General features: G+C 42.5%; 4 protein-coding genes and 1 long non-coding RNA gene across 8 annotated transcripts; 2 read left to right on the top strand and 3 right to left on the bottom strand.

Moving 5' to 3' along the window:
- Positions 1–525: 525 nt before the first annotated feature.
- LOC125984638 (coiled-coil domain-containing protein 13-like) lies at positions 526–4,677 on the bottom strand. The gene is made up of 11 exons (XM_049746685.1): positions 4,537–4,677; positions 4,263–4,408; positions 4,060–4,202; positions 3,917–3,991; positions 3,542–3,655; positions 3,342–3,446; positions 3,013–3,162; positions 2,734–2,901; positions 2,356–2,568; positions 2,202–2,281; positions 526–2,117 (listed from the first exon to the last, which is right to left on the bottom strand). Exons 1-11 carry the CDS (start codon positions 4,569–4,571, stop codon positions 2,081–2,083), a joined length of 1,266 nt encoding a protein of 421 aa, XP_049602642.1. The 5' UTR covers positions 4,572–4,677; the 3' UTR covers positions 526–2,080.
- A 242-nt stretch (positions 4,678–4,919) lies between these two features.
- On the top strand, positions 4,920–7,674 carry LOC125984650 (uncharacterized). 2 transcript variants are annotated; one of them, XR_007487018.2, is made up of 5 exons: positions 4,920–5,060; positions 5,465–5,650; positions 5,968–6,079; positions 6,934–7,075; positions 7,538–7,674. It is a non-coding gene; the product is annotated as an uncharacterized lncRNA (long non-coding RNA). The 2 variants fall into 2 exon arrangements; XR_007487017.2 differs by having other exon boundaries at positions 5,968–7,075.
- LOC125984639 (coiled-coil domain-containing protein 13) lies at positions 5,066–7,835 on the bottom strand. The gene is made up of 9 exons (XM_049746687.1): positions 7,690–7,835; positions 7,462–7,616; positions 6,863–6,996; positions 6,715–6,792; positions 6,411–6,524; positions 6,233–6,337; positions 5,939–6,088; positions 5,692–5,868; positions 5,066–5,618 (listed from the first exon to the last, which is right to left on the bottom strand). Exons 1-9 carry the CDS (start codon positions 7,833–7,835, stop codon positions 5,412–5,414), a joined length of 1,266 nt encoding a protein of 421 aa, XP_049602644.1. The 3' UTR covers positions 5,066–5,411.
- Positions 7,836–8,272: 437 nt separating this feature from the next.
- Positions 8,273–10,596, bottom strand: higd1a (HIG1 hypoxia inducible domain family, member 1A). 3 transcript variants are annotated; one of them, XM_049746705.1, is made up of 4 exons: positions 10,574–10,596; positions 9,903–9,977; positions 9,215–9,349; positions 8,273–9,098 (listed from the first exon to the last, which is right to left on the bottom strand). In XM_049746705.1, exons 2-4 carry the CDS (start codon positions 9,970–9,972, stop codon positions 9,025–9,027), a joined length of 279 nt encoding a protein of 92 aa, XP_049602662.1. In that variant the 5' UTR covers positions 9,973–9,977; positions 10,574–10,596; the 3' UTR covers positions 8,273–9,024. The 3 variants fall into 3 exon arrangements, with proteins under 3 accessions (XP_049602662.1, XP_049602661.1, XP_049602660.1); XM_049746704.1 differs by lacking the exon at positions 10,574–10,596 and adding an exon at positions 10,294–10,457; XM_049746703.2 differs by lacking the exon at positions 10,574–10,596 and adding an exon at positions 10,341–10,411.
- A 1,033-nt stretch (positions 10,597–11,629) lies between these two features.
- Positions 11,630–14,343, top strand: LOC125984635 (7-alpha-hydroxycholest-4-en-3-one 12-alpha-hydroxylase). The gene has a single exon (XM_049746681.2). The coding sequence runs from the start codon at positions 11,825–11,827 to the stop codon at positions 13,355–13,357; it is 1,533 nt and encodes a 510-aa protein (XP_049602638.1). The 5' UTR covers positions 11,630–11,824; the 3' UTR covers positions 13,358–14,343.
- Positions 14,344–14,546: the final 203 nt, after the last annotated feature.

The following is a 14,546-nucleotide window of genomic DNA, read 5'->3' as shown; positions in this document are numbered from 1 at the left end:
AGGAGTCATTCAAAGCCGGAATGACAAATAGGTGAGGCTGTTTACGTACGCCGTGTTGATTTAACTGGGCTGTTTGGCTTGGTGGCTCGTTGGGCATCTTGGAATAAATCTGCAGCGCTCCTGCGTAATCGGGCTCCATAAAACAATATCAAAACTGTTTTTTGGTGGTTGGAAAGGGAGGGGAACGTCGTTTACCGGAATGTGATGAGACTCGTTAGCGGCTGAGGTCACGGGTGCGAAACGAGATGCTCAAACAAACTTGTTTTTTGATTTGAGGAAAGCGGGTTGGAAAAGTTGGACGTATCGTAACCACGTGCTTCGTTACACTCCTAATTCTAACCGAGGTTTCCTGGAAAAATACGTGGAAGTTTTGAATCCAGCACCTGTGAGGCAAACGTGCCAAGCACTTTTCCATCATGTGGCTTTCCAGTCAATCTTACAAGGAAAATGTTTTTTCAATCCACAATGCCACCATCAGAACAGAGAATAAAGTTTGACAATACTCTCTAATGACTGCTCAGTGACTGATTTGTGGCATGTTCATTTATTTGACAGCACACGCCAGGCTCCCAACAAAAACAAGTATTTAGTTTTAACATTTTCCCTGGACCATGTCAACTATTTGCTCCATCAACATCCTTTCTGACGCACATTGCTACTTTTGATACATATTTGGCAAAGTACGGTAGCAGGACGCTCGTTGGTAAAAAAGCAGGCGCTATCTGCAGCAGCAACAGTGAGTGATAACCTGCAGCCGAGCAAAACTGGGCATGCTGTGGGGGGGGGGGGGGGGGGTCTTGACACAGGCCTCGTTTGTCATGCACAAGGGCCGACTTCATTGGGCGTCTTGATATTTTTGTCTTGTGGCATAGTGAGGATAAGCGGTGAAGGAAAACCAACGGATGGACGGGGCTTTTTTTCTTTCTCGCCGTGTTCTCTGCCAAGCTCCGGAAAAACCGATGCGGTATTTTGAAGCCGCGCTCAAAATCGGCCGTGCTTTTAAATTGGAGGACAGCAAGCACTGCTTCCCACGTGATTAGCTCAAAGAGGCCTTGAAGCTTTAATCTGTGTTTTGTTGTTTTTTTTCTTTTGTAAAGGTTTGCCTTGCGACTTTCAAGGTGTTTCGGAGAACATCTTTTTTTTTTTTATAATTGCATGTGCATGAGTTTTTTGAGGAAAAATTTCCAAGGGTCACGTACAATCGAGTGGAAAATTTTGTCTTAAATGATGTCTTGCATTTTGTACATTTTCAAATACAGACTTGTTAAATCTTTTGAGAAATCACTTTCAATTACAGCACTAATTCTGGTCACCTTTTTTGGCTCTGGAGTGGTGCAAACAAAACCGCGCAATTTTGATTAAAAAAAAAAAAGACATCACATTTCGTGACTGATGACTCCACTTTGCTACTCAAGTGTTTGCACAGAGGTCAACCAAGGAAAGAACAATCACAGTTGACCTTTGAAGGGCTTTGAAGCGCCATAAGAAGGTTACGCTCGAGTGGTGGTGGAACATTGGCAAGGAGTACAAGGAGGACAACGAGGACAAGGAGCAAACGTGAAGGTGGGAGGGAGGGAATTACCGCCGGCTGCAGTTTGTCACATGCAACATAGGAAGAAGGTAAGGACATGAGCTGGCGCAGCAAGACTTAACCCGCACGATGTCATGGTGCCTACAGGAAGCTGCGCTCGACTTGTCGCATCACGTCAGCTTTAAAGCTGCGGGGTCACCGTGCCGAGCGATGCCCTCGGTGGCTCCCTCTTCCTGCGGACTATAACTAGCGGAATAAGCACGGCCCCCCTCCCACTTGCTTGGACCCGAAAGTTTAAAGGCCTCTGTGGAGAAGCCAGATGTCAAGGTGGAAGTGGAAAGGAGGAGTAAAACGTCACATCGCCATGTTACCACGCTTCAGTGATCCAATTGCAGCTGCACCAGCTCATGTTCTACCTATGAATACCCCTCCAGGCTCCGCAATATTTCACCCTCGGACGAGTCCATACGATGTCATTATAACCGGTGGGATACTTCATTTCAGTTCTGGTGGCTGGTCCGCTGTTGATCTCACGGATGATGAGAACGTCTACAAATACCACGGCCCGTTGACAGCAAAGGTAGAACTGAGGAGGAAGAGGAAAAGAGTTTGAACATGACACAAAACGAGAAACTCAAGTAAATTAATGAGTTTCTTCTAATGACTATACCGTGGTGATGTTTTCTCGTCAATGGCGCCCTCTTCAGGCGAAGGTGGAGAGGCGCTGACATCGTCTTGAATTTCCACATTCTGTAAAGTTGCACACAGTTAATACCTAAGGGTGTGTATTTTTTTGTAACCACACATTATTATTCTGTTGTCACCTTGACTGAGAGCTGCTGTATTTTTTCCTCTAACTCCTTGATGGTGTCCTCTTTGTCGGCAACAACTTGGTACAAATTTTGGATGAGCATATTTTGGATGGAGCGCTCGCTGCTCACAACAGCGGGCGCCGAGTTCGACTGGGCCTGTGCTTTCTGTTCCTCAAGTTGTTTGGTGAGCTGATTCAGCATCTCTTGCATCTGGGCCTTCTCCTTCTGTAGCAGGAAAAAAAAAAAGACACAGCACCACTGAAGCTGTGTTATCGCAGCAATCAAGGTACCTATTTTTTTTTTTTTTTTATCGAATTTCACGAGAAACCAGATCAAACACTCTTTCTGGGCCCAAACATCCCACAAGCCATCCTTGTGCTAATACCTCACCAGCAGAGCTTCCACCAGCTCGTCGTCGTGTTTGCTTTTAATTAGGGCGGCGGATATCTGTGCTGCCTTTTCCTCAGTCAGACATTTGATTCTGGCCTTGGAGGCTTCCAGCTTCTTTTTCATATCTTCTTGTTGCTTCTGAAGGGCTTCATAGCCGGTCAAGATCCTCTAGGGGGGGCAGGTTGTTATACAGTAAGAACAAAACTGTCATGCAAATGCTTCCTTCTTCTCTTTCTCCATTGTTCGAATGAGACTGATGTTTCTGTCGTGCACACGTACCTCAAATGCTTCCTTCTTCTCTTTCTCCATTGTGCGGATGAGGTTGATGTTTCTATCCTGAGTTGGCATTTTAGAAGTTTCCTCTTCCATGTTTTGCACGTTTGACCCTCGAGTCATCGCTTTTTTCAGCTGCTGCTCAAGATCACGCACCTGTCACACACATTGCACAGTTCAGGTCACCTTTGAACTTTTTAAGCAAGGTGCTAGCCACAACTGAGCAACTTCCTTCTGTTGGGACATACGTCTGAACAATCGTAAATGTTAAACTTGCTCAACATTTATGAAGCGTGTGGTCAAAATCACCAAGCACAGTATGAAACAAGCCTCACCCTTGATTGGAGAGCCAGGATCTGCTGTGCACGTCCTCGAAAGCTCCCCGCACAGCTCAGTAGCTGCTGAATATTGGCATCTTCTCCAACCTCATTCACCAAAACCTGCAACATACAGAAAGCAATAAATGCCATATTAGGATGTGTGCAAAATATCTTCGGGCATCACAGTTGGTGAGATGTTTTTGTTTTTTCTTCACCTTCTGAGCCAGTTTCAATTCTTGCTTCAGAAACTGAATCTGATTGCGATGCTCGGTGACTTTGAGCTGGGCGGCAGATAATTTGTCCTTCAGAGACTTCATCGCCGGATTTTCCTTGTTTCACGGACAAAGCAATCAGTCGTACTAATAAGGGGGGCATGATTACATAAAAAAAACGCAGATACAGTAGAAAAGCTAACATCAAACACAACAACACACTTTCCAAAAGGATAAAATATAATTAAAATCTGCAGAAAAAAGAATTTAAATGCTGAGTGATAACATGAAATAATAATTGCAAAATATATCAAAAGAAATATAAAAAAATGTACGCTATAAAAAATATATATAATAAAAGCACTGAAATAAACTTACTCCACAGTCTTTATTTTGCTTCAGCATATTGACATCAATCTTTTGCCCTGATAGTGAGAGCAGAGCAGCCTGTAGCTGGATGAAGAAGGGCAAAAATTAATCAAGATAAATGATAAAAAAAAATCAATCCAATCAAGACCAACCTGACTATCAAGGTCCTTGATTCTATTGCTGCTTTGTTTGGATTTAGACCTCTCTCGCTCAACTTCAGACGTCAACTCTCGGTTCTTCTTGGACAACTCCACGATCTTGACAGCGGCCATGTCACCTGCGATGCCCGCTGCACCTAAAACAATGAATTTTGCTTTAGATTCAGATACAAATAATGACATTATAAGAAACATACCCGCCAAGGCCAGGACACGCTCATCATCCAATTTATTCTTCATGCGTTTGAGTTCAATGTCTTTTTCTGCAAGGAGTTTTAACAAACAGTCGTTTTCATCTCTCATCTCCCTCAGTTGGTTCAGCCAGCCCTCCTGCTGCTGTGGTCTAATAGAAACAAATTGTGACAATGAAAAGTAAGCTAATGTCTTTTTTTTTTCTGGGCAAACATCATTACTTCATAATTTGGACATTTGTAAAAAGTATTTTTCTTAAAAAAAACATTTCAAACTCACGTTTCGATCTGCCAGTTGGAAGCTTGATTTTGCATTGTTCCGTTTATAAGATTAACCCTAACCGCTTTCCGTAGTTAGCTAGCTACCTAGCTGGCTATCTTTTTTTGCCCAAAATTAAAACTACTCAAAATCCGCCCAATTATTTAAAACAAGTGTTCACGATCACTCCAAGTGTGTTCACTTCGGTTACGCAAGAAAGCATTACCGTTTCCTTGCAGGAATGTCAGACTTTATTACGCAAAAGGATTACAATTGCCCAGTCAGGAATGCTACTTTGTTGCGCATTTACGTAGGCCGGAAGCCCTTTCTTACGTAATAGCATTAGCGACACCGTGTGGTTACGTCACATTTGGACTAAAAAAGTCACTTAAGCATTTGACGGCGTTGCGAAAGACTCTCCTGAGTGTTTTTCAACAGCATTTACCTTCCGGCCGTCACGTGTGCGTGTGTGGGTCAGCCATATTGGAGCGGTACAAACGGCCATAGAAATGAATGTTTCGCGTTAAGAACCATCCAGGGTCAAGGTAAGGAGGGGATACATGTGCATTTTCGATTTTATTTGAAAATGCTATGGATGTGTATTTAGCAAAGCATTTATTTTACGTTCGAAAAATCTCACTATCGAACAAAAGTGACGTGCATAGTAGTAATTGTATGTTGTCATGGCAAGTGGAAGGGCACGGAATTGTTCTGCCTGTCACACATGATTAAAAAAAAAAAGTTAAGAAAAAAGAGGTTATTTACATTGACATGTTTATAGTAATAGAGTGGTAGTTTAGGGTATTTTTTAAGACAAGCTTTGAAATTGAAATCACAATGTTTTTCTAAAACCATCTTGTTAGACTTAGGCTGTGATTAAATGTTTTTTTTTTTTTTTAGAAGTTGTCACTAGAGAGCTGCTTGATTTTTTCCTCTAATTCTTTAATAGTTCCCTCTTTGTCAGCGACCACTTGGTACAAGTTCTGGATGAGCGTCTTCTGTGCGAAGAGCTCACTGCTGAGTGACGGTCCCGAGCTGGGCTGGCTTGGTGCATTCTGCCTGGTGAGCTGACTCAGCACCTCCAGCATGCGACTCTTCTCCTTCTGCCATGGAAAAACCGAGAGGAACGACATGGGTGTTAGTTTTTTTGCTCACGGTCGACGTGCTCATTCTTACCAATATAGCATCCACAAGCTCGTCGTCGTGTTTGCTCTTTAGCAGCAGAGAGGAATTCTGTGCTTTCAAGGTCTTTATGTCAGCAGACAGACATTTGTTCCTCGCTTTGGAGCTTTCCAGCTCTTTCCTCACCTGGTCACAGTCTCGCAGCAAGGCTTCATAGCTATCTGAGAGCCTCTGAAGAAGGATGCACAATATCATTACTTTTCTGTTGAAGGTGAGAAAAAAATAAATAATCACAACCCACCTGAAAAGCCTCCCTCTTTTCCTTCTCAGCGCTACGGCTATAACCAACGTGTCGGCCTGGACTTTTAGTAGAACGGCATGATGGTTCTTCTTCGTCCATGTTCAGCATGTATGATGGAGGTGACCTCAGCTGCTTCTCCAGGTCACGCACCTATCACAAACACAACTCAGTTTAGAGTACCTTATTTTATTTTGTGCACTAGCTGATACATCAACAAAACAAAGACTTGTTTCAATGTATCCGCTCGCTTTTTAGTCAACTGCCACATAATGTGAGCTCTTATTCGCTCCTCACCCTTGATTGAAGAGCCAGTATGTGCTGCGCTCGTCCCCTAAAGCTTCCCGCACAGCTCAGTAACTGCTGAACGTTGACGTCTTCCCCAACCTCGCTTACGAGAACCTGCAGCAGATGACATCACCAACAAATGAAGTTGCATGCCAAATGTGATTGCATTAGATGAGATGTCGTGCACCTTCTGAGCCACTTTTAACTCCTGCTTGAGAAATTGAACTTGGTTGCGATACTCTGTCACTTTCAGCTGGGCAGCGGATAATTTGTCCTTCAGGGACTTCACCTCTGGGTTGTCCTGTTTTTATGGATAATCAATTTGTTATTGTGATTAGGATGACGTGAGTGAACTTCAGAAAATCATAAGAATTTACAGTGGAGCCTCTAAGTTGGCTATCAGTTACTAATGATGTACATGAAATGTATTCAGTAACATTTTGTTTCATTCTGTCATGCCAAATGTCCCACTAACATGGAGTGAACTTGACCTCACAGTCTTTAGACGAGCTTTCCTGCGATTTAGCGTCAATCTTTTGACCTGGTCCTGAGCGCACAGCAACCTCTAGCTGTACCAAGAAAAATGAAATGAATGACCAGTCAATGTCAGGATGAAATTGAACCAAACAGAAGACTCACGTCATTCTCGAGTGCTTTGATTCTATTACTGTTTTGTTTGCATTTTGTTCTTTCTCGTTCCACTTCAACAGTCAGTTCTCGATTCTTTCTGGACAATTCCACGATCTTGACGGCGGCTGCATCGCTTGACACACCTAAAATGCCAAAAGTGATCAACATCTTGACTCAAGATTCTTGAGATTAAAATAGAGATGTAAAGAAAAGAGAAGGCGTGTGAGTGTCATTTGTCCTGACAGTTTTTTTTAATAACTTCTGGTGTTCTCAAGAAAGTTCGTTTTACTCACTTTATTTCGTAGTTAATAAACAAGTAACGTACCAATTTTACAAAATAGTACCCCCTAGTGGTCAGACTGGGACAGCACATAATTGAGACTTCTGTCACGGGCGACCTTGTCCTTGAAATTAAATGTGTGGTTAAAATGTGTTACTATATAAAATAGTCTGGTTTTAGAATATGAATAATGACAAAGTGGTACTCTAAAAAGTTTGTTTTTGAACATTTGAAAGTGGAATTATCAACGAGTACTCAATAAGTATTCCATCAGGGGGAAAAAGTGATTACATCGCTGCAACCTTAATATTTAATATGATACACATACCAGCCTTGAGAAACGCCCGCTCATTTTCCCATTTTTTCTTCATGTGCTTGATCTCAAATTCTTTTTCGCTCAACAGTTTGAAGAGGCGAGCATTGACATCCGTCAGCTCCCTCAACTGGTCCAACAAGCGCGGACGCTCATCCTGTTCGAGTCTCCTGGAAGTGATGGACAAAAATCTTTTGTTAATTAATGCAAAGTTGCGACAGTTCGTCTTTCAGACTTTCTCACCTGTCTGATATGTTGACCGCTGCAGCGCATTGGCTCAACAAGTCCAAATGCTCATTGAGAAAGTCAGGTTTTGCTTTCATTTTGTCCATTTGCTGTTTTCCATTTTCCTGAACCTGAAGATCGCTAACTCCAAGTGCATCGTCCATCTATGATGCGTCTGTTGTAAGGACAAACATAGGTGGTTGTAAATCAATGTTCCCACTATTAATACTGTAGGATAGGTTTCGATCCAAAAAGCAAAGTTTAAACAAGTCTAATATATACTTCACCCACCTACCTATTAAATAGATAAAAGATTAAATACCGCCTTCGTTTCGAACAGAAGCTGTTTTGAATCTTGACGAAAAGTCCCCAAATGGTTTCTTGTACCGCGACAGTTGTGTCCATGGCAACGACGCCGACTTCAGATATCGCGAGAACAAGAGGAACACGTCATGTCGGCTGTGCCTGGACAGCAGTAGCATTTTAAAAAAACTAAATCAAGCTTTTATTCCTAGTCAATCAAAAGCTACACAGTGACATACAATGCTACAGAGTGTTTGAGCAGCCGAAATTCAACAAAGCAAGAGGCAAAAGCTAAAAGTGAGAGTTCACATAACGAATCATTTACTTTTCAGTGACATGGAAACGATATTACAAATATTGGAACAGCATGTGTACACATTTCAAAATATCTCTGTCACATAAGGCATTTAAGTGATTGCAGCATCGCTTTAAATTGAATTGGACCTGTGCTGATGTAAAAGGTGACACGAGGATCAAATATTGAATCCATTCAATGAATATCTCGGTCCATTTTTAAAACTCATTTGAAGACCCATTTGTAAAGCTCTATTTGAGTGAAGTTGTATTACTGTATCCTAACTTTAATGGATAAACCACGTTACATCTATTTGCTAATGTACCTGTTGCATTTGAGTTTTACAGATATGATTTGGCATAAAAATAAAACACAAATCCATGTTAACGATGATATACCACAGAAGACAAATCATCCATCCAGGATCAAGGGTGTGTCGGAGCCTAGCCCAACAGAAGGAAAGTATTTGTTTTCCAAAACAGTCTTAGTTTATCTACATCCTATAAATATATTTTAAGTAATTCAATACCCCATACTATTGAAAATAAAGCAAAAGTAAATAAATAACCTAAAATAATCAAGAATTATAACTCCAAGCTGTGTAGAAGATGGTGATAGTTTTGACATACAGTACTATTGTCTTTAGATATTGAAATCTTATTTACTTGTGTATAGGTGCAATCTATCAGTAGAAAAGTAAACCTTAATATGAGGTAATATTAAGGGAAGTTAAATAAAACGAGTCGAGTCAATGTTCACTTAGATTGCGCTTGGTTCTGTTCTTCTCTTGGTTTGGCAAAAAAGTCCCTGTACATTGAGTAAATGACACCTAAACAAAAAAGACCCAAAAAAAAAACACGTTAGATGATGACCACCAGTCGTGTAAATGAACCTTTATAGGCCATTTGACAGTATTTCAAGTTTTATTATTAGCCGTGTACATACCGATGGTCATGGCGCCCACCACAAAGCCTTGGGCGGCCACGCGCATGTGGATCAGGTGCACAGACATTTTAGTGTCCCCGCGACTTTTCATCTTCCATAGTCTGTAGCCTACAATGGCAAAGAAGCCGGCCATGCCTGCAACATAAGACAATGTTAACTTTTCTTAAATAGTTTATGCATTCAACTCCACAGATGACCAGTCAATGATTTGGAATAAAGCATTCAATATTCACAGATGCCAGATGTACGGTGTGTTCTGGTGCGATAATACAACAAACAAAATATTGTGAACGGGATTTGAGGTGTTTATTTAGGAAAGTGGACACCAGACCCGGTGATTAACAAGACAGACCCAGTGATTAACAGGGGAGTAGCAAATTGACAACACAGGGGCCATTATTTGATCAGCCATCTGTTTTGCAGGCTGTGTCATCAGTCATCATACAACTAATTGAAGCGATCAAAGGGAGAATTACGTATTTGAGGTTCTGAGTTGTGTGCCACAGCATCAGATGGAGTGTGAGGTTTAATACCATATTCGTGATGAGCACAAAATCTATTAATCAAATGAAAAAACACCAGCCACTATATTGCGTAGTCTAGTAATGAAATCAATTTCAACAAGAGCCACATCAACAACTAAAACAACTTAAAGTGATGTAATATCAAGATAACCAGATGTACTCACCCACAGGGACAAACGGATTCTCCTTGGCTTTTCTCATAAATTTGGACTCGTTGTCCTCGTAGTCAGCCATTGTACCTGAACATAGAACATATAAAATCCATTACAGTTGTGTTTAGCATCTTATCCTAAACATGCTACTATTCGGGGTTCATCATGCTAACAACGAGTACAGAGGTTACACATGAAGGACAACTGGGAGTCACGTTAAACATGATCAAAATTTTAAGAAAATGCTTAGAAATGTGACCAGGGTTAATTGAAACATACAACATACGTGATCACGAATTGATTATCGTACAGTGGCAATATAAAACTTAAGCGTTACAAAACAGAAGCGTCACTTTTTCGTAGCGTTTACGGTAACCCTTTTTTCCTTTTAAATCAGTCTTACCTGTGTATAAATATTAACGTTATTTGACTAAATCGTGAGTAAAATACCCAGCTTGCGGAATCCCCTGGGCTTCAACTCGCACGTACGAAGGAGGAAATGAACCGGCAAGATTCGTGATGTAACTACCATTGCACGCATGTGTGACGTCACAGGATACGTGATTAGTGGGGCGTTCGAAGACACAAGTGAAAATGATAAACGCTATGGTGGGAAGCACGTTACGCATTATTATTTTTTTAATCCAAATAGTAGATTGATTGATGGTCAAAGAACACATTACCAATAGATTGGCATTAGATGAAACTGCGGCGGACTTTAGGACCCGCGTTGGGGGTCAGTCATGGAATAAGAACGTGTCCCTTACTTCTGCCACAAAAATATTACATCCTACAATTGAACGTAACATCGGCTGTACAATGCCGGAAGCAATCAAAGAACGTGAATTCGAACCAAGAGAAGTCCCATAAGTACCTCGGGCGTAACATATCGTTCACTCATTGTCGCATAAATTACGGAGCCTATAATCTAAATTTTAGAGTCTAAAATATATTGAGTCATGTTCTCTACTTCTCCTTTACTTGCGCCCAGATATGTCTTATATCCTATCGGTCTCTGATCTCGCCTACCCAGAAAATAACAGTTTCAATGATGAAACGACAACGGACGCGAAAGGAACAGAAAATTTACGGATACTCTTTGTAATGACGTAAGTTTAAGGCGCCTTGTTGGTATGGCAACCGCACGTTTTCGTATCATGCCGTAGCCAACAATTTTGCCAAAAATATCACTTTCATGCCTACTAATTTTGCAATAATTTCAACCGATTTGTCTATGCTTTTGTAATGTTACATTTTAGAGATACTTCATTGAAATCTCGTATTTACCACACAAACAGTCGATGTAAAACGAAAAAATGTCATGCTCGGCTTGGTGAATACCTACATTGCGACTGGCGTCCATAAGGTGACGCTACATGCTTAGTCTAGTTAGCCGTCTGTAAAGTGACGTCACCATTTTTTTTTTTTTTTTAAAGATTCTGTATGGATAATATCACGCTCAGCGTGGTAAATTGAAGTGGAACCCAGAGAGAGCAACAGATTGCATGCAGGATCACTTTTTAAGTAGTGTACATAAAATTGTTGCGAGGAAAAGGTCAACTTTATGGAGCTTTAAAAAAGTTCCCAGTGTGTAAGATACAATCAGTGTGTCACATTGGGGGAAAAATGTTTTTTTCCCCGCCTTTCGTGATCAACAATGAGTAACAATGGAAACATCTGTTTCTGCTTGAACCTGTAAAGCTGGATTTTTCCATCAGCCTGTAAATGTGACAGCAACAGCTAAAAATGAAGACTGAATGAAGACTGCCTCATGGAGTCAAATTAAGAGCATATGTGGTGCTTGTAAGTTTAAAAAATAGAAGCCAGCTGAGTTCCAGGAAAACTGAAAACTATGGGAGGGGCCAAAACAGCATTTATACTCTGACCGTGGACCTTCTTTCCAAAGTATACTTGTTCTGTTAGAGGGATCAGTCATGGGTTGGCCGGTGCTGCCGATACTTGTTGCGCTCTTCACAGCACTGATGGGAGGATTGTATCTTCTTGGGGTGTTCAGACGGCGGAGGCCCGGAGAGCCCCCTCTGGACAAGGGTCTCCTTCCTTGGCTGGGCCACGTCTTGGAGTTCCGCAGGGACACGGCAAAGTTCCTGCAGAGGATGCAGGAGAAGCATGGCGACGTGTTCACCATCCAGCTGGGGGGCTTCTACATCACCTTCCTGCAGGACCCCTTGTCCTTCGGTCCGTTCGTCAAGGAGAGCCGGGAGAAGCTGGACTTCAACATATTCGCCAAGCACCTGGTGAACAGGGTCTTTGGCTACTGGTCACCACACAGCGAGCATCATCACCTGCAGCAATCCAGTAACAAGTACCTGAAGGGGGACGGGTTGGAGGTCCTTACACAGTCCATGACGAGCAACCTTCAGAACTTGATGCTGCACGACCTCGGCAAGGAGCAGCGTGCCTGGACAGAGGATGGTCTTTTCATGTACTGCTACAATATTGTGTTCAGGGCGGGCTACCTGGCCCTGTATGGCAACGTGTCCCCCAAGTCTGAGGACGGCTTGGAGAAGGCCAAAGAGAAGGACAGGGTGGAATCGGAGGCCTTGTTCTACAAGTTCCGTGCGTACGATCAGCTCTTCCCGAACTTGGCGTATGGTGTCCTGGCTCCCAAGAGGCGGCTGGAACTGCGAAAGCTCATGGACTACTTTTGGGATGCTCTGGCGGTACGCAAGGTCAAGACCAAAGACAACATTAGCGGTTGGGTGTGGGAAATGCAGCAGGTGCGCGAGGAGATGGGCATGGACGAGGCCATGATCGACAGGTACATGTTTCTCCTCCTGTGGGCCTCGCAGGGCAACACGGGCCCATCTGCTTTCTGGCTATTGCTCTACATCATGAAGAACCCAGACGCCATGGCGGCCATCAAGGCCGAGGTGGACCAGATTGTCCGTGAGTCGGGCCAGGAAGTGAAGCGCGGCGAGCCATTACTGAACGTGACGCGAGAGATGCTGATGAAGACCACCGTCATGGACAGCGCTGTGGAAGAGACCCTAAGACTGTGCGCTGCACCCCTTCTCACCAGGGCCGTGCTCCAGAACATGTCGCTGAAGATGGCAGACGGCCGGGAGTTCCTCATCCGCAAGGGGGACAGGATGGCAGTCTTCCCTTACACTGGCGTGCAAATGGACCCGGGCATCCACCCCGACCCAATGTCCTTCAAGTACGACCGCTTCCTCAACCCTGACGGGAGCAAGAAGACGGAGTTTTACAAAGACGGCAAGAAGGTGAAATACTACACCATGCCCTGGGGCGCCGGGGTGTCAATCTGCCCCGGCCGCTTCTTCGCCACTAATGAGCTCAAGCAGTTCATCTTCCTCATGCTGGTCTACTTTGAGTTTGAGCTTCTGGATCCCAACACAGAGATCCCCAAAATAGATGTCCGACGATGGGGCTTTGGAACCATGCAGCCCGACAAAGAAGTTCCCTTTCGATACAGACTCAGATATTAAAGATGGACAAACCATGGAGCAAAATATAGACTATTTAAAAGGGAACAATCCCAAAAAGCGGGCACATGCTCGGAAAGTGTTTTCCGATGAACACTCTACGTAGGCAATGTTGTATACTAAATCATTATTTTCATCATTTTTATGTAGTGCTCAACAAAAGTATCGGGATTGCTTTGAGTGATGTTCTACATTTGTTGGGAAACTAATATACATCTGCTTGTAAATATTTCAACGGTTTGAAGTGATGGATATATTTGAAATACTTTGTTGCAAATGAAGGTCATGTAGTATGAAAATTAAAGTCTGGAAAGGAGTAGAGCTCTCTCAGAAGGTAACGCACTTTGTGATGAAGAACAGCTGTGCACAAACTTGCAAGATGTGGGACCGCTTCACATGCTTGGCGGATTTGCCGCGGGATTAAGTTTAAATGATTTTAGAAGAATATATTCATTAAAAAAAGAAATCAATAGAAGCAGTTGTAATTATGTGTAAATGGAATGTTGACACTTTAGTATGTAGTCCAGCATACTTTTTTTTCACTTGGTTTGTGTTTTAGTCTCGAATCAACAGGATGTGTTGCATCAACTTACCTCATAAAATAAAGTGTGGAAAAAAAATACTGCGTGCTTGTGTTTCATCACAATAGTTAATGATTGTATGATAATTCCAAGGGCGGATATCGAAGCAATGCATAAAATTGTTTCCATCTGGCCGATTCCCAAAAATATTCCCAGATGCAAAGTAATAGTTAGCTTCTGTACGTTCTACTTTGTCTCTCCCAAATAAAACGGTCACTGACTTTGCTGAGTCATTTCACATTTATATAAGCAATAGTAAGTGGAATTTTGGTGTACAAAATGTCCCAATAGGGATCCAAAAAAGGAGTAAACCATGTCCAATCTTATAAAAGTTCCAAAGTTACGGCCTTGGAGAGAAACGTTCACATGCAATTCACATTAAAGTCTGCCTGCTCTACACATCGGGAACATTCCAAAAGTGTTTTGTTTCTCCGCCCAACTGTGTTCAAGGTTCCATCATGGATGAAAAGAAATTCTTTCTTGGTGTGCCTAAATTTGAATAAAAAATAAGCCTACAAGTGTGTTTTTTTTTCAATGCAGTGGTACCTCAACGTTTCACCCAGTCATGCCTAGTTGCTCTGGGGTAACCTTCTCTGTTGATCGTTCCACTG

Source organism: Syngnathus scovelli, chromosome 17, assembly GCF_024217435.2.
Source record: "Syngnathus scovelli strain Florida chromosome 17, RoL_Ssco_1.2, whole genome shotgun sequence".
In the NCBI taxonomy this organism is placed as follows: Eukaryota; Metazoa; Chordata; class Actinopteri; order Syngnathiformes; family Syngnathidae; genus Syngnathus; species Syngnathus scovelli.
The sequence above is the reverse complement of the archived record's forward strand: the minus strand, read 5'-3'. Positions and strand labels throughout refer to the sequence as shown.